The 19,226-nt window shown below is 47.1% G+C and overlaps 1 protein-coding gene across 3 annotated transcripts in view; it reads left to right on the plus strand.

Annotated features, from left to right (window-relative positions):
* Positions 1-18,821, plus strand: part of LRRC4B (leucine rich repeat containing 4B) — a 39,562-nt gene extending 20,741 nt beyond the window's left edge. The window contains exons 1-2 of one of the 3 annotated variants that reach the window (XM_018574319.1): positions 11,995-12,024; positions 16,564-18,821. In XM_018574319.1, coding sequence (XP_018429821.1) covers positions 16,622-18,547 — 1,926 coding nt within the window. In that variant the 5' untranslated portion in view covers positions 11,995-12,024; positions 16,564-16,621 and the 3' untranslated portion in view covers positions 18,548-18,821. Of the gene's footprint in view, positions 1-11,994; positions 12,028-16,563 lie in introns of those variants that run through there. The other 2 variants (XM_018574320.1, XM_018574321.1) reach the window with 2 other exon arrangements.
* Positions 18,822-19,226: the final 405 nt, after the last annotated feature.

Here is a 19,226-nt window from a genome sequence, read left to right on the forward strand (position 1 = left end):
GGCTGCCCCAATTACTCTAACCCTAACCCTACTCCGCCTGCCCCAATTCCTCTAACCCTAACCCTACTCTGGCTGCCCCAATTACTCTAACCCTAACCTTCCTCTGGCTGCCCCAATTACTCTAACCCTAACCTTCCTCTGGCTGCCCCAATTACTCTAACCCTAACCCTACTCTGGCTGCCCCAATTACTCTAACCCTCTCTGGCTACCCCAATTAGTCTAACCCTACTCTGGCTGCCCCAATTACTCTAACCCTCTCTGGCTACCCCAATTAGTCTAACCCTACTCTGGCTGCCCCAATTACTCTAACCCTCTCTGGCTACCCCAATTAGTCTAACCCTACTCTGGCTGCCCCAATTACTCTAACCCTCTCTGGCTACCCCAATTAGTCTAACCCTACTCTGGCTGCCCCAATTACTCTAACCCTCTCTGGCTACCCCAATTAGTCTAACCCTACTCTGGCTGCCCCAATTACTCTAACCCTCTCTGGCTACCCCAATTAGTCTAACCCTACTCTGGCTGCCCCAATTACTCTAACCCTCTCTGGCTACCCCAATTAGTCTAACCCTACTCTGGCTGCCCCAATTACTCTAACCCTCTCTGGCTACCCCAATTAGTCTAACCCTACTCTGGCTGCCCCAATTACTCTAACCCTCTCTGGCTACCCCAATTAGTCTAACCCTACTCTGGCTGCCCCAATTACTCTAACCCTCTCTGGCTACCCCAATTAGTCTAACCCTACTCTGGCTGCCCCAATTACTCTAACCCTCTCTGGCTACCCCAATTAGTCTAACCCTACTCTGGCTGCCCCAATTACTCTAACCCTCTCTGGCTACCCCAATTAGTCTAACCCTACTCTGGCTGCCCCAATTACTCTAACCCTCTCTGGCTACCCCAATTAGTCTAACCCTACTCTGGCTGCCCCAATTACTCTAACCCTCTCTGGCTACCCCAATTAGTCTAACCCTACTCTGGCTGCCCCAATTACTCTAACCCTCTCTGGCTACCCCAATTAGTCTAACCCTACTCTGGCTGCCCCAATTACTCTAACCCTCTCTGGCTACCCCAATTAGTCTAACCCTACTCTGGCTGCCCCAATTACTCTAACCCTCTCTGGCTACCCCAATTAGTCTAACCCTACTCTGGCTGCCCCAATTACTCTAACCCTCTCTGGCTACCCCAATTAGTCTAACCCTACTCTGGCTGCCCCAATTACTCTAACCCTCTCTGGCTACCCCAATTAGTCTAACCCTACTCTGGCTGCCCCAATTACTCTAACCCTCTCTGGCTACCCCAATTAGTCTAACCCTACTCTGGCTGCCCCAATTACTCTAACCCTCTCTGGCTACCCCAATTAGTCTAACCCTACTCTGGCTGCCCCAATTACTCTAACCCTCTCTGGCTACCCCAATTAGTCTAACCCTACTCTGGCTGCCCCAATTACTCTAACCCTCTCTGGCTACCCCAATTAGTCTAACCCTACTCTGGCTGCCCCAATTACTCTAACCCTCTCTGGCTACCCCAATTAGTCTAACCCTACTCTGGCTGCCCCAATTACTCTAACCCTCTCTGGCTACCCCAATTAGTCTAACCCTACTCTGGCTGCCCCAATTACTCTAACCCTCTCTGGCTACCCCAATTAGTCTAACCCTACTCTGGCTGCCCCAATTACTCTAACCCTCTCTGGCTACCCCAATTAGTCTAACCCTACTCTGGCTGCCCCAATTACTCTAACCCTCTCTGGCTACCCCAATTAGTCTAACCCTACTCTGGCTGCCCCAATTACTCTAACCCTCTCTGGCTACCCCAATTAGTCTAACCCTACTCTGGCTGCCCCAATTACTCTAACCCTCTCTGGCTACCCCAATTAGTCTAACCCTACTCTGGCTGCCCCAATTACTCTAACCCTCTCTGGCTACCCCAATTAGTCTAACCCTACTCTGGCTGCCCCAATTACTCTAACCCTCTCTGGCTACCCCAATTAGTCTAACCCTACTCTGGCTGCCCCAATTACTCTAACCCTCTCTGGCTACCCCAATTAGTCTAACCCTACTCTGGCTGCCCCAATTACTCTAACCCTCTCTGGCTACCCCAATTAGTCTAACCCTACTCTGGCTGCCCCAATTACTCTAACCCTCTCTGGCTACCCCAATTAGTCTAACCCTACTCTGGCTGCCCCAATTACTCTAACCCTCTCTGGCTACCCCAATTAGTCTAACCCTACTCTGGCTGCCCCAATTACTCTAACCCTCTCTGGCTACCCCAATTAGTCTAACCCTACTCTGGCTGCCCCAATTACTCTAACCCTCTCTGGCTACCCCAATTAGTCTAACCCTACTCTGGCTGCCCCAATTACTCTAACCCTCTCTGGCTACCCCAATTAGTCTAACCCTACTCTGGCTGCCCCAATTACTCTAACCCTCTCTGGCTACCCCAATTAGTCTAACCCTACTCTGGCTGCCCCAATTACTCTAACCCTCTCTGGCTACCCCAATTAGTCTAACCCTACTCTGGCTGCCCCAATTACTCTAACCCTCTCTGGCTACCCCAATTAGTCTAACCCTACTCTGGCTGCCCCAATTACTCTAACCCTCTCTGGCTACCCCAATTAGTCTAACCCTACTCTGGCTGCCCCAATTACTCTAACCCTCTCTGGCTACCCCAATTAGTCTAACCCTACTCTGGCTGCCCCAATTACTCTAACCCTCTCTGGCTACCCCAATTAGTCTAACCCTACTCTGGCTGCCCCAATTACTCTAACCCTCTCTGGCTACCCCAATTAGTCTAACCCTACTCTGGCTGCCCCAATTACTCTAACCCTCTCTGGCTACCCCAATTAGTCTAACCCTACTCTGGCTGCCCCAATTACTCTAACCCTCTCTGGCTACCCCAATTAGTCTAACCCTACTCTGGCTGCCCCAATTACTCTAACCCTCTCTGGCTACCCCAATTAGTCTAACCCTACTCTGGCTGCCCCAATTACTCTAACCCTCTCTGGCTACCCCAATTAGTCTAACCCTACTCTGGCTGCCCCAATTACTCTAACCCTCTCTGGCTACCCCAATTAGTCTAACCCTACTCTGGCTGCCCCAATTACTCTAACCCTCTCTGGCTACCCCAATTAGTCTAACCCTACTCTGGCTGCCCCAATTACTCTAACCCTCTCTGGCTACCCCAATTAGTCTAACCCTACTCTGGCTGCCCCAATTACTCTAACCCTCTCTGGCTACCCCAATTAGTCTAACCCTACTCTGGCTGCCCCAATTACTCTAACCCTCTCTGGCTACCCCAATTAGTCTAACCCTACTCTGGCTGCCCCAATTACTCTAACCCTCTCTGGCTACCCCAATTAGTCTAACCCTACTCTGGCTGCCCCAATTACTCTAACCCTCTCTGGCTACCCCAATTAGTCTAACCCTACTCTGGCTGCCCCAATTACTCTAACCCTCTCTGGCTACCCCAATTAGTCTAACCCTACTCTGGCTGCCCCAATTACTCTAACCCTCTCTGGCTACCCCAATTAGTCTAACCCTACTCTGGCTGCCCCAATTACTCTAACCCTCTCTGGCTACCCCAATTAGTCTAACCCTACTCTGGCTGCCCCAATTACTCTAACCCTACTCTGGCTTCCCCAATAACTCTAACCCTACTCTGGCTGCCCCAATTACTCTAACCCTAAATTCACCAAATGAGTGTGGAATAATCATTGGTGGGAACTTGCCAGAAATTACCCGGCAATACCGGAATTTTTGATCCGGTTGCTGTGGATTACCAGAGTGCTTATACTGTATCCCCGGAATGTCATTCATTGAGATGTTTTTGGAAAGGTGTGTGCACCTGGCTGTCATCTACAAGGGCTGTCTTTGTCACTGCAATGGTAAATAGGTGACAGTCAGGTGCACACACTTTTCTAGAGACATTGATGATGCACCTGGCCACTATCTACAAACACTGTCAGCATCACTGGAATGGTGTATTGGTGACACAGGTGCATATACCATGTAACATTGACAGTGCTTTTCGGTGGCAGCCAGGCGCATATACCTTTCCAGAGACAATGACAATGTACCTGGCGGCCACCTACAAGCACCTTCAGTGTCACTGAAATGGTCAATAGGTGAGATCCAGGTGCACACACCTTTCAGTGAAGTACCTGTAGGTGGCAGCTAAGTGCATTGTCATTGTCAATGGAATGGCAGATAGGTGGGAGCCAGGTGCACACATGTTTTCAGAGATGCTCTCACCTATTTGTCATTACATTATCAATGCACCTAGTTCCTACCTACAGCCACTGTCAGTGTCAATGGAATGGTGTACACACAGTGCACTTGGATTCCTCCTATCCACCAATCTGTAGAATCAGGAACTATCATGTAAGCCCTCCAAACTCAGTGCAGATGCGGCCACCACGCTGCCCACAGTCTCAGGAATTACCATATTTAAAAGTTCCCAGGTATGTGAATAATATACAGTAGCTGCTTCTTTACGTGTCGACAAAGGGGGGTACCCAGCTGCAGAGTGAGAAGTTCAGGGAGAAGCATGCCTGATTGGCAATGTGGAATTACAGGGCAAGGAAAGGCTTGTGGTGTTCCATGAAGAGCAGAAAGTGGACAGGATTGTTGTAATGGCTTCCCTGGACTGCTCCCATAAGGTTTACTATACAATGGCACCATAGATTACTGGGACAGGTGATGTTTTCCGGACACTCTTATGCCCACCTTTCATTGTCTCCAAAGCCTATGGAGATGGAGGTTGGCATTATAATAAACAGTCAGAGCTGGATAGACTAGTCGTTTCAGATTCATGTCATGGATACCTCGTGACCTTGTCAGGTTGAAGAAAAACCAAGGATGAAACAAATGACAAGACTCTCCCATCGCCACCAGCAACACATGAGAGATTCCACCTCCCTGACATCTACTCAGGTCATCTTACTATCAAAGGGTATCAAAAATAAATGACGCAGAAATGTAGAGACAATTGCAATGTGCAGTAAAGCCGACACATAGATAGACATGGATAGAGCAAAGAAGGTTTAAAGCTCCAGTGAGGGCATTCTGCCCATATCACTTTCTCTCCTAGAGGCCCGACAGAAAATGCCTCAGTGGTAATGGTCACCGGAACAAACAGAGGGGTGAGTATCCCCCGCAGGAACCCAGACAGCAATCAAAACCTCAAGAAGAAAAGGAGGAAGATGGAGACTAAGTAGAATATCCTTGCAGCATTGACCCCCCAGTCATTTGACTGTATTAGCAAAATATGTGAAGGTTTGGTTGTCAACACATGTAAAAATAATACAAATGTGAAGAAAAATACATTCTATTCATAGAAAAAATATGTTTTATGGCGGCTTTACATAGATAATATCTGACAAATACATAAACCGGCATAAATCACACAAATATGTATTTTAGCAATGTTTACAGCTCGGTGCGGCTTTTCCATCAAGCAAATGTTTGTATTACATGTACTGTATGGCTGTTCATACTCTGGTGGCCCTGGGATTGTGTTCATACTCTGGTGGCCCTGGGATTGTGTTCATACTCTGGTGGCCCTGGGATTGTGTTCATACTCTGGTGGCCCTGTGATTGTGTTTGTACTCTGGTGGCCCAGGGATTGTGTTCATACTCTGGTGGCCCTGGGATTGTGTTTGTACTCTGGTGGCCCTGGGATTGTGTTCATACTCTGGTGGCCCTGGGATTGTGTTTGTACTCTGGTGGCCCTGGGATTGTGTTCATACTCTGGTGGCCCTGGGATTGTGTTTGTACTCTGGTGGCCCTGGGATTGTGTTTGTACTCTGGTGGCCCTGGGATTGTGTTTGTACTCTGGGGGCCCTGGGATTGTGTTTGTACTCCTGTGGCCCTGGGATTGTGTTCAAACTCTGGTGGCCCTGGGATTGTGCTCATACTCTGGTGGCCCTGGGATTGTGCTCATACTCTGGTGGCCCTGGGATTGTGCTCATACTCTGGTGGCCCTGGGATTGTGCTCATACTCTGGTGGCCCTGGGATTGTGCTCATACTCTGGTGGCCCTGGGATTGTGCTCATACTCTGGTGGCCCTGGGATTGTGCTCATACTCTGGTGGCCCTGGGATTGTGCTCATACTCTGGTGGCCCTGGGATTGTGCTCATACTCTGGTGGCCCTGGGATTGTGCTCATACTCTGGTGGCCCTGGGATTGTGCTCATACTCTGGTGGCCCTGGGATTGTGCTCATACTCTGGTGGCCCTGGGATTGTGCTCATACTCTGGTGGCCCTGGGATTGTGCTCATACTCTGGTGGCCCTGGGATTGTGCTCATACTCTGGTGGCCCTGGGATTGTGCTCATACTCTGGTGGCCCTGGGATTGTGCTCATACTCTGGTGGCCCTGGGATTGTGCTCATACTCTGGTGGCCCTGGGATTGTGCTCATACTCTGGTGGCCCTGGGATTGTGCTCATACTCTGGTGGCCCTGGGATTGTGCTCATACTCTGGTGGCCCTGGGATTGTGCTCATACTCTGGTGGCCCTGGGATTGTGCTCATACTCTGGTGGCCCTGGGATTGTGCTCATACTCTGGTGGCCCTGGGATTGTGCTCATACTCTGGTGGCCCTGGGATTGTGCTCATACTCTGGTGGCCCTGGGATTGTGCTCATACTCTGGTGGCCCTGGGATTGTGCTCATACTCTGGTGGCCCTGGGATTGTGCTCATACTCTGGTGGCCCTGGGATTGTGCTCATACTCTGGTGGCCCTGGGATTGTGCTCATACTCTGGTGGCCCTGGGATTGTGCTCATACTCTGGTGGCCCTGGGATTGTGCTCATACTCTGGTGGCCCTGGGATTGTGCTCATACTCTGGTGGCCCTGGGATTGTGCTCATACTCTGGTGGCCCTGGGATTGTGCTCATACTCTGGTGGCCCTGGGATTGTGCTCATACTCTGGTGGCCCTGGGATTGTGCTCATACTCTGGTGGCCCTGGGATTGTGCTCATACTCTGGTGGCCCTGGGATTGTGCTCATACTCTGGTGGCCCTGGGATTGTGCTCATACTCTGGTGGCCCTGGGATTGTGCTCATACTCTGGTGGCCCTGGGATTGTGCTCATACTCTGGTGGCCCTGGGATTGTGCTCATACTCTGGTGGCCCTGGGATTGTGCTCATACTCTGGTGGCCCTGGGATTGTGCTCATACTCTGGTGGCCCTGGGATTGTGCTCATACTCTGGTGGCCCTGGGATTGTGCTCATACTCTGGTGGCCCTGGGATTGTGCTCATACTCTGGTGGCCCTGGGATTGTGCTCATACTCTGGTGGCCCTGGGATTGTGCTCATACTCTGGTGGCCCTGGGATTGTGCTCATACTCTGGTGGCCCTGGGATTGTGCTCATACTCTGGTGGCCCTGGGATTGTGCTCATACTCTGGTGGCCCTGGGATTGTGCTCATACTCTGGTGGCCCTGGGATTGTGCTCATACTCTGGTGGCCCTGGGATTGTGCTCATACTCTGGTGGCCCTGGGATTGTGCTCATACTCTGGTGGCCCTGGGATTGTGCTCATACTCTGGTGGCCCTGGGATTGTGCTCATACTCTGGTGGCCCTGGGATTGTGCTCATACTCTGGTGGCCCTGGGATTGTGCTCATACTCTGGTGGCCCTGGGATTGTGCTCATACTCTGGTGGCCCTGGGATTGTGCTCATACTCTGGTGGCCCTGGGATTGTGCTCATACTCTGGTGGCCCTGGGATTGTGCTCATACTCTGGTGGCCCTGGGATTGTGCTCATACTCTGGTGGCCCTGGGATTGTGCTCATACTCTGGTGGCCCTGGGATTGTGCTCATACTCTGGTGGCCCTGGGATTGTGCTCATACTCTGGTGGCCCTGGGATTGTGCTCATACTCTGGTGGCCCTGGGATTGTGCTCATACTCTGGTGGCCCTGGGATTGTGCTCATACTCTGGTGGCCCTGGGATTGTGCTCATACTCTGGTGGCCCTGGGATTGTGCTCATACTCTGGTGGCCCTGGGATTGTGCTCATACTCTGGTGGCCCTGGGATTGTGCTCATACTCTGGTGGCCCTGGGATTGTGCTCATACTCTGGTGGCCCTGGGATTGTGCTCATACTCTGGTGGCCCTGGGATTGTGCTCATACTCTGGTGGCCCTGGGATTGTGCTCATACTCTGGTGGCCCTGGGATTGTGCTCATACTCTGGTGGCCCTGGGATTGTGCTCATACTCTGGTGGCCCTGGGATTGTGCTCATACTCTGGTGGCCCTGGGATTGTGCTCATACTCTGGTGGCCCTGGGATTGTGCTCATACTCTGGTGGCCCTGGGATTGTGCTCATACTCTGGTGGCCCTGGGATTGTGCTCATACTCTGGTGGCCCTGGGATTGTGCTCATACTCTGGTGGCCCTGGGATTGTGCTCATACTCTGGTGGCCCTGGGATTGTGCTCATACTCTGGTGGCCCTGGGATTGTGCTCATACTCTGGTGGCCCTGGGATTGTGCTCATACTCTGGTGGCCCTGGGATTGTGCTCATACTCTGGTGGCCCTGGGATTGTGCTCATACTCTGGTGGCCCTGGGATTGTGCTCATACTCTGGTGGCCCTGGGATTGTGCTCATACTCTGGTGGCCCTGGGATTGTGCTCATACTCTGGTGGCCCTGGGATTGTGCTCATACTCTGGTGGCCCTGGGATTGTGCTCATACTCTGGTGGCCCTGGGATTGTGCTCATACTCTGGTGGCCCTGGGATTGTGCTCATACTCTGGTGGCCCTGGGATTGTGCTCATACTCTGGTGGCCCTGGGATTGTGCTCATACTCTGGTGGCCCTGGGATTGTGCTCATACTCTGGTGGCCCTGGGATTGTGCTCATACTCTGGTGGCCCTGGGATTGTGCTCATACTCTGGTGGCCCTGGGATTGTGCTCATACTCTGGTGGCCCTGGGATTGTGCTCATACTCTGGTGGCCCTGGGATTGTGCTCATACTCTGGTGGCCCTGGGATTGTGCTCATACTCTGGTGGCCCTGGGATTGTGCTCATACTCTGGTGGCCCTGGGATTGTGCTCATACTCTGGTGGCCCTGGGATTGTGCTCATACTCTGGTGGCCCTGGGATTGTGCTCATACTCTGGTGGCCCTGGGATTGTGCTCATACTCTGGTGGCCCTGGGATTGTGCTCATACTCTGGTGGCCCTGGGATTGTGCTCATACTCTGGTGGCCCTGGGATTGTGCTCATACTCTGGTGGCCCTGGGATTGTGCTCATACTCTGGTGGCCCTGGGATTGTGCTCATACTCTGGTGGCCCTGGGATTGTGCTCATACTCTGGTGGCCCTGGGATTGTGCTCATACTCTGGTGGCCCTGGGATTGTGCTCATACTCTGGTGGCCCTGGGATTGTGCTCATACTCTGGTGGCCCTGGGATTGTGCTCATACTCTGGTGGCCCTGGGATTGTGCTCATACTCTGGTGGCCCTGGGATTGTGCTCATACTCTGGTGGCCCTGGGATTGTGCTCATACTCTGGTGGCCCTGGGATTGTGCTCATACTCTGGTGGCCCTGGGATTGTGCTCATACTCTGGTGGCCCTGGGATTGTGCTCATACTCTGGTGGCCCTGGGATTGTGCTCATACTCTGGTGGCCCTGGGATTGTGCTCATACTCTGGTGGCCCTGGGATTGTGCTCATACTCTGGTGGCCCTGGGATTGTGCTCATACTCTGGTGGCCCTGGGATTGTGCTCATACTCTGGTGGCCCTGGGATTGTGCTCATACTCTGGTGGCCCTGGGATTGTGCTCATACTCTGGTGGCCCTGGGATTGTGCTCATACTCTGGTGGCCCTGGGATTGTGCTCATACTCTGGTGGCCCTGGGATTGTGCTCATACTCTGGTGGCCCTGGGATTGTGCTCATACTCTGGTGGCCCTGGGATTGTGCTCATACTCTGGTGGCCCTGGGATTGTGCTCATACTCTGGTGGCCCTGGGATTGTGCTCATACTCTGGTGGCCCTGGGATTGTGCTCATACTCTGGTGGCCCTGGGATTGTGCTCATACTCTGGTGGCCCTGGGATTGTGCTCATACTCTGGTGGCCCTGGGATTGTGCTCATACTCTGGTGGCCCTGGGATTGTGCTCATACTCTGGTGGCCCTGGGATTGTGCTCATACTCTGGTGGCCCTGGGATTGTGCTCATACTCTGGTGGCCCTGGGATTGTGCTCATACTCTGGTGGCCCTGGGATTGTGTTCGTACTCTGGTGGCCCTGTGATTGTGTTCGTACTCTGGTGGCTTTTCTTAGTGGTGGGTGTAGCAACCTCCACATTGCTGTCATGACAGGTATCCGGTGTGTCATTCCAGAGGATGGATCCCTACGCACACTAGCTGATCTCTATAGTACAAGTGGAATGGCTAATCTTTGGTCTGATAGGATTACTCAACATGTGGCCTCCCCTATAATGAAGCTGAGCCGGTTTCCAGTACAATGTGGGTTGGTTCAAGCTATCAAGTATTTGAACACTGTAAATCAGCCATATTTAAGGCAAATTCCAGTCGGTTGAGCCAAGATACTCATCACCGTCAGAATGTAGATTCATTTTACAGTATACTCCTTCAGTCTGAGCGTGGCCATTATGAAGGATCATCTGGGGGTGCACAGCCTCTGGCTCCATACAGCATTCTATGTTGAAGGCACACAAAGTGATGATGTTCCAGATATTGTTTTCATGGACTGAACAGTAAGCCAAGGCAGCAAATGATTGCAGACACTGTTAGGACTTTGCTCTTTATTAGATGCCATTTGTGTTTAAATGGTTTTCTTTGCAACATAAAATGCATTGCGGACATGAGAGCTAGTGAAGGCGCCTATCTGGATATATTTGACTAGCCACCCACACTCCTCCTCTCTCCTTCTAGACAGGATTTTTTTAAGCAGAATCCTATTGAAAAGACATCCTGCAGGGATGTAGAACATACTTGTATCTATGGAGATTGCCATAGCAACTGAGAACATCATTCTCTGCTTCCTCTGTGATGTCACGTGAATCTCAGCTGTATAGTGGGTGCAGGCTCGGCTCACATTCCATCAATATCTATTTAACACCATTTACCTTGATTACTGCATTACTATTTCTGCCTCAGTATAAATCTGCTGATTCAGCATTTTATTGACAAATTAAACCTTTATTAGCCTTAAACAAAAGTGCACTTTACATGTCAGCTTTTCAGGTGTTCTTCCTCTCTGTCCTATTCTCTTTTTTACCAAGAGAACGGAAACATAAGATCTTTTAAAATGCATGCTTTCAGATATAGTAACATTGCCCTTTATGTACGTGTGGCTGACAAATGTTTAAAAAAATACTCTATTATCAGCCGAAAATAAAATCAATTCTTTTTAAACTCGCAAAGCCACAGAGCTGTCACTGCCGCCATTTCTATGTGTGTTCACATTGCACCAAATGCAGTGCTCAGGCCTTGAGAGTGGAGACGGACATACAATAGCAAAATATTCCAATGGGTTGAAAAGTGCGCCATAATGTTGATGATTTGACGACGGAAAAGGTCTGCCAATGTGGAAGTGAATAGCACACCCTTATCCTCTTAGCACCAGCTCTCCTTTACACGTTTGGGTAACCCTAACCCCTTGCCTGCTCAATTCTCACACCCATCTCCCCATCTGATTTCCCCCCTCAGTGTTCACTCTCCACTCCCTACTACAGGAAGTGCTCAGGGAACCAGAAGCCAAATGCACAAGTCTGGGAACTAATTTACGTTTTCGTTCATCAAGACCTTCTACAAACACATCCATCCAACCACCAATCTGTCCACTTATTAATCCATCCATCCATCCACCCATCGTCTCTTCATCTTTGTTTTCTGTTTGTTCATCCAGCAACTCATTGACTCTCCAACACATGCACACATAGCATCCTCCGATCCTCCCACCAATAATTGGCATCTTTAACAGATGGTATCCTTGTTTTCCAGGAGAAGCACTTGTTCAGAAACCTGTATGGAGGAAAACCTGTTTGGAGGTTTAGTCATTGTTGAATTGCCCACAGTAAGTAAACTTGCATAATTCTGTCACTTTTAGTGTCTAATCTAATTTCCATATCAGAGAAATATTACCAAATATGTAACAGACTTTAGTATTAAAACTCTCCAAGGGATTTACTGGATGCCAGTGCAAAGTATCAAAGGCATGGCCAACTTACCAGTAGTGCATGTAAATGTGTGAAATAGGTCCAGGAGACCGGTCAACAGCTGGATTTCACCTGATCATTTAAGCTGCTTTTACGTGGCACCTGAGAATGGTCATCGGTGTCTTCTGCATAGTGTTCTTGGTCTACAACATAGACAGATATTTAGCAGGAGCCCTTTCCTGGTGGAAAAAAAACAAGCCAGCTGTACATGAAGTTTTATGTAAGTAATATTGCCTGTGCCATGATAACACACACCATACAGGTAAATCACCTAAAATATATATATTTACATAGAAAAGAGCAGCTTTCCACAGCACAGTATAGTCACTCAAAGAGACATTGAAAGAGTAGATATAAAGGCATATAAATAGCACTTGCACTGCAGGATGTTAAAACCCGGGTGGGAAAGAAAAGAGTTTCTTCTTGGCTTCTTTAACAGGAAGGAGTCTTGTGAATCTTCTTTCATTCAAATGTAATTCCTATGTAAAACTTGCACCAACCACAAAAAAATGTTACTCAGTATATATGTAAAACGAATCGCAATCAGTATATCACTCCTTTTGTGCTATGAAGTTAGGGTTGGGGTTAACCGATTCACTTATTGCCTTTCTTATTAGACAAAGTATTGAGGGCATTGTTACCTCTTTACTTTTATTGTAATCAAATCCCAAGTGTAGAAGAATCACATTTATGGATATTCTAAAGGTGATAGATTATGAGAATGTAACAATTGCTTTTACAAAGTTTCCTATGAATGAACCATCTCCCAGAAGCCTCCCCCCTACAGTGAGCCCAGTTAACTTCTTCTCAGGCTGGAAGCCAAAGTCTGGATTATGGGGTTTTGATTACCCAATTTAGCATATTTCTTTCTTCTTGAAGACCTGACAAGAAGAAGACAGCCCAAGGAAAAGCACTGTATCTAATGCCTGCCCACAGCATCTTGCTACAGGCATTGCAGAATGTTTGAGGTCTGTGGAAGTCAGTAGACATGTGTGATTCGTATTGTTGCGAATTGAAATTGGGATGAATTTCGGCATATTCGGACATTCGGATGCATCCCAATTTCTGAATGAAAGAAAATTCAGATGCATCCAAAACTTTTTCCCAAATGTCATTTAGAATGAACTTGTGTTGTTAAAGTTTAAAAAAAAAAGGGTGGAGTCCCCTCCCCAATTCATACCAGACCTAAAGGAATTATAGGAGGGACCCCAACACCAAAATAATAAAAGGTGGGATCCACCCTAAAATCCCTTACCAGACCCTTGATTTGAGCAGCAGCCTGGCAGAGCAGGAAATTAGGGAAGACCAGCATGCATACTCCTCCTCCTGCACCATACCAGGCCACATGCTCTCAACATGGGGAGGGTTATTTACCAGGGAGGGACCCATGTTGAGGAGGACAAGGGCATCTTCCCCGCAACCCTGATCCAGTGGTTGTGGGGGTCTGCGGGAAGGGGTGGATTTTTTGAAACTGGATGTCCCCTTTCCTAAAAGGGACACCCATATACTGCCTCCCCATGAATGAGTAAGGGGTAATTGTTACTGCAACTGACTCACCAAATACAGTAAAATAAGTAAATAAACACATCACGCCATCAAAAAAATGCCTTTATGTGGAAAAAAAAAACACAAAACAGTTTTTGATAATAGTGTCCATCGATCTAATCCTAACATCAATCACGTCCTCCAGCGATGTAGATCCGCATCAATCATGATAGACGATGACCGCCGACTCGCCGAAAAAAAAAGTCCCTGCTGCTGCACAAAATGACAACTTTGACCCAAACGTCAACAAAGGGGTGGAGCGAGTCGTGAGGTCACGGGACTTGTTACGGCCATTTAATTACATTCCATTAGGGGACCAAAAGCTGTCATGGAATGTAAACAAAAGGGCAGAACAAGTCCCGTGATGCCATTATATTACCGGAAATCATAACACCAAAATACTTTATATGAGACATTAATATAAGTTAAAGAATGAATTAAAGGTGTCAGCAGAGCGTCCAACGGAAGTAACTAGGACCTATCCCAGTTAACCCGCAGCCCTGAATAACTACTGAATTCTGAAATGAAGGACATCACACCTACAAATAATAGAAATAGAAGAATGTCATCCGCATACAGGGCAACATTCTCTTCCAGTAAGGACATCCCTGTCTGGTGCCACATCTCAGCGACAACATAACGAATAATAGTTATTTACATGCACTGAAGCAGTAGGATAAGCATGGAGCAATTTCACCCAACTACAAATAGTTCTCCGAACCCAAATTTACATAGAACCGCCCATAAATATAATGCTTTGACAGCATCGAGAGCCAATAAAGTCCTATTACCAGTAGCTTCTGATGTTACCTGCATATTGAGGAATACTCAGCTAATATTAATCGCTGTAGAAGAATTTGGTATAAAGCCTGTTTGGTCCGGGTGTATTATAGAATAAATCACCGTATGTAACCTGGTGGCTAACACCTTTGCCAATATCTTCACATCTGTATTAAGCAAAAAAAGAGGCCTAGAAGACTCAGGTAACAGGGTCTCTTTATCTTTCTTAGGAATTACTAACATGGAAGCTTGATACATAAACACATCTAAGAGTATTGGAAGTAACACCCGACCACATTGTTTGTATACCTCAATAGGCAGTATATCTGTTCCAAGGACGTTGGTGTTAGAAAAACTTGCTAAGAGATCTTCTTCTTATAGTTGACCCTGGGTGTATATAATACACATACTTGTCCACTACTATTTCGAAGTGCACTGATATGAGAGATAGCGGACTAAGTCAGCCAAAAGTTTACCTGCTGCTTCTCCTTCTGCCCAGGACACACATTTCCAGAAAAGTTGTTTATTTTGCACCCTCTCAGAGAGCATGGACTACGCCTTTCACTGAAGATCAAGCCATTTAGTCAAATGATCTTGAGTAGGACTTTGCACGTAACTCGCTTCTTCCTTAAGACTGCATCATGGGCCTGCTCCAGCTCCTTTCTAGAAGCAGTTTTTATAGTGTTAGAAACTGATTTCTTTCATAAAGATTCCACGAAGATAGGCCTTTAGCGTATCCTAGACCACCCCTCCATGGCTGTTCCTCTATTCACGGCTAAGAAATAAGACATATCTTCTGATATTTTATCTAGGGTCGAGAATAAAGACAACCAAAAAGGATTAAGATGCCAACTAACCACCAAAGGGGAGTGATCAGAAATTCCCTGAGGCTGAATATTCTCAGAACGAATGAAGGAAAGAATCTCTGTCGTACTCAATATCAAATCAATATGGGAGAGACTATTATATGTTTTAGAGCAACGCGTGAATTGCAGTTTTGAGGAGTGAGTTATACGCCACACATCATGAAAACAGAGAAGATGCCAGTGTCAAAACAGAGAAGATGTCAGGGTCCAAACAGAGAAGATGTCAGGGTCCAAACAGAGAAGATGCCAGGGTCAAAACAGAGAAGATATCAGGGTCCAAACAGAGAAGATGCCAGGGTCCAAACAGAGAAGATGCCAGGGTCCAAACAGAGAAGATGTCAGGGTCCAAACAGAGAAGATGCCAGGGTCCAAACAGAGAAGATGCCAGGGTCCAAACAGAGATGATGCCAGGGTCCAAACAGAGAAGATGCCTGGGTCAGGGAGTAAAGATGGGTCAGGGTCAAAACAAGCAAAGAATCAGTGTTGCTATTTGGGGGGAAAAGGCGACACTCACGATTGTGGCAAATGGGAATTGGAGCAGATGATTGCCAGAGGAGACCACAAAGACAAGAGCAACAATACAGCAAAAACTAGTACAGAATGTTGCAAAGATAAGAGAATACACAAACACAGAGGACTGGAATGAATGTAATGAAAATGACAACCATACCCTGACTGCTGGAAGAAAAGACAGATAAGAGTAGGAGAAAACATGTAGAACTATGGACAGGAGATGGGTGAAAGTGGGGACACTAACGGGACATATGCCGCTAGGAGAGGACAGCTATGAGTGTTGTTGACAGAAACGAGCTTTGAGGGTACAAGGGTGTACCCCAAAATGCATTGCTGATAGGGACTTTTGGAAGTAGCTGAAGGTTTGAGCCATGAAAAAAGAGAGAGAGACAGAGAGGAGAGATGAGAGAATCCATCATTGGTAGTGTAATTGCATTTGGGTTTGCTCTGACAAAGGTTGTCTTCTACCATTAGGTGGTAGACCCTAAGGTCCTGGTTTGACATCCATTCCTCTATGGAAGCAAAGGACATTTCCAACTACTTTGACTGTGATAGTAACATTTATTTTACTATGCTTCACAAGATCTTTTGCACTTTTCAGATGAATAAATATGTATGTGTATATATGGTTTTGTATATTTGTTTACGCCTACAAGTAATGATATTTTTATGTTGTTTTATCTGCACTTCTAGGTATTTACCGAAGACAAAAATACACAGAAAAAATATTATTAAATTATGAAAATTGAAGATGGTCACTCATCGTTGCACCCTCGGAATGCCTGGTTTGAAGATTTGTAGGATGATTTTGAAGCAACTTTTACTAATCTCATGGGTCACAAGTTTGGCCCTGGGAGGTACAAATCCAACATCTTGTCCTGCTGTCTGCTCATGCAGCAATCAGGCCAGTAGAGTTGCCTGCACACGGAAAGAACTGGTTGAAGCACCAGACGGCATCTCTGTCAATACGCGATACCTGAACCTTCAGGAAAATATCATTCAGGTCATCAAAACAGACACTTTCAAGCACCTTCGCCATCTGGAAATTCTACAGCTCAGCAAAAACCGAATTGGGAAGATTGAGGTGGGAGCTTTTAATGGACTCCCGAATCTCAGTACACTTGAGCTTTTTGATAATCGTTTGACAACTGTTCCAACACAAGCCTTTGAATATCTATCGAAGCTGAGGGAGTTGTGGTTGAGAAATAATCCAATTGAGAGTATCCCATCCTATGCTTTCAACAGGGTTCCGTCTTTGAGACGGCTTGATTTGGGGGAGCTTAAGATTCTACAATACATTTCTGAAGCTGCTTTTGAAGGTCTTGTAAATTTGAGATATCTGAACCTAGGGATGTGCAATTTAAAAGATATCCCCAACTTAACAGCACTTGTCCGGCTGGAAGAACTAGAGCTGTCTGGAAATCGTCTGGAAATTATTCGACCTGGATCTTTTCAAGGGTTAACAAGTCTTAGAAAGCTGTGGCTGATGCATGCTCATGTTGCAACAATAGAGCGCAATGCATTTGATGATCTGAAATCCTTGGAGGAACTTAACCTTTCTCATAACAATTTAATGTCTCTTCCCCATGACCTTTTTACACCTCTTCACCGCCTGGAGCGAGTACACCTTAACCATAATCCTTGGCACTGCAATTGTGATGTGTTATGGTTGAGTTGGTGGCTAAAAGAGACTGTACCCAACAATACAACCTGTTGTGCTCGATGTCATTCCCCACCAAACCTAAAAACAAGATACATTGGAGAACTAGATCAGAGTCATTTCACATGCTATGCACCTGTCATTGTGGAGCCTCCAACTGACCTCAATGTAACTGAAGGTATGGCAGCTGAACTTAAATGTAGAACTGGCACATCAATGACTTCTGTAAACTGGTTAACACCAAATGGTACCTTGATGACTCATGGCTCTTACAGAGTTCGAATCTCTGTCCTTCATGATGGAACACTGAATTTTACAAATGTGACAGTCCAGGACACTGGTCAGTACACATGTATGGTTACAAACTCAGCAGGAAATACAACAGCATCTGCTACACTTAATGTGTCTGCTGTTGCTGATCCAACTACAACTGATTACACATATTTTACTACTGTGACAGTGGAAACAATGGATTCATCACCAGAGGAGATAAAGCCCTCTGAGAAGGAGCCTGGTCCAACTCCAACAGTTCGATGGGGAAACACATATTCCACCACATCCCTTACCACACGCAGTACACACTCCACAGAGAAGACAATCACTATTCCAATAACGGACGTGACAGGAAACATTATGAAAGATTTAGATGATGTCATGAAGACAACAAAGATCATTATTGGCTGTTTTGTGGCTATCACTTTTATGGCAGCAGTGATGCTTATTGCATTTTACAAACTGCGTAAACAGCACCAGCTACATAAGCATCATGGGCCAACGCGAACTATTGAGATAATTAATGTAGAGGATGAAATACCAGCCACTGTCCCAGGAGACAACCACATGGCACTACCAGCGATTGAGCATGACCACCTTAACCACTATACTGCATTCAAAGCTCATTATAACAACAATACAGGAACCCTTAACTGTGCCAAAAATCCCATGCTTAACTCCATTCACGAACCTCTTTTGTTTAAAAGCAGCTCAAAGGAAAATGTGCAAGAAACACAAATTTAGCTCAATAAATTGAACATTTAATGGGAGTGTCCGACCAGAAATAAACTTTTCCCAGAGAATGAGAATAGACAGTTTCTAACTGTACTTTGAGTCTCTCTGGGTTAGTCTTCACTCAGAATTCATCTTCTTGTCTTCAATTTTCCATACAAACAGACAGAGCCACTCCAACTGAAGCACTGACACACAATGAAGACTCTTTTGATAACTTCAAAGGGATATTTCACTCTCTGACTACCTGATGAATTACTAAAAAAAGGATAAAAAAAAGAAAAAAATATATGAAAAAGGGAAAATAGATACGAAAAGAAAAATGTAAGAAAAAAGCTTATTTTGTGGTACAGCTCTTTATGTGTAAATTCTATTTCAGATATATTTTCATCAAGGAAAGGTGTATGGAACAGGAAAATCAATTCATGGATTAAAGAGACAGATTGTTTTCTTTTTAATCCATAATATCATTGAGGGGTTTCTGTTACCAATTCTGGTTTGTGAAAAAGAAACCTGAGTCGGGTTCCCTTAGAAAATATAAAGTGATTTCCTTTAATACTTACATTGCCAAGGGTGCCTGCAATGACAAAGAGAAGCAATGCTGTACAGGCCCCAGTACTGTCAGGCAGTTAAGTGATAGCTTGGACAATTCTATGTAAGCAAAGGCAAAACTGAACGCTTAAGATTCGGG

The sequence above is a fragment of the Nanorana parkeri genome, unplaced genomic scaffold, assembly GCF_000935625.1.
Source record: "Nanorana parkeri isolate BGI_ZX_2015 unplaced genomic scaffold, ASM93562v1 scaffold2876, whole genome shotgun sequence".
In the NCBI taxonomy this organism is placed as follows: domain Eukaryota; kingdom Metazoa; phylum Chordata; class Amphibia; order Anura; family Dicroglossidae; genus Nanorana; species Nanorana parkeri.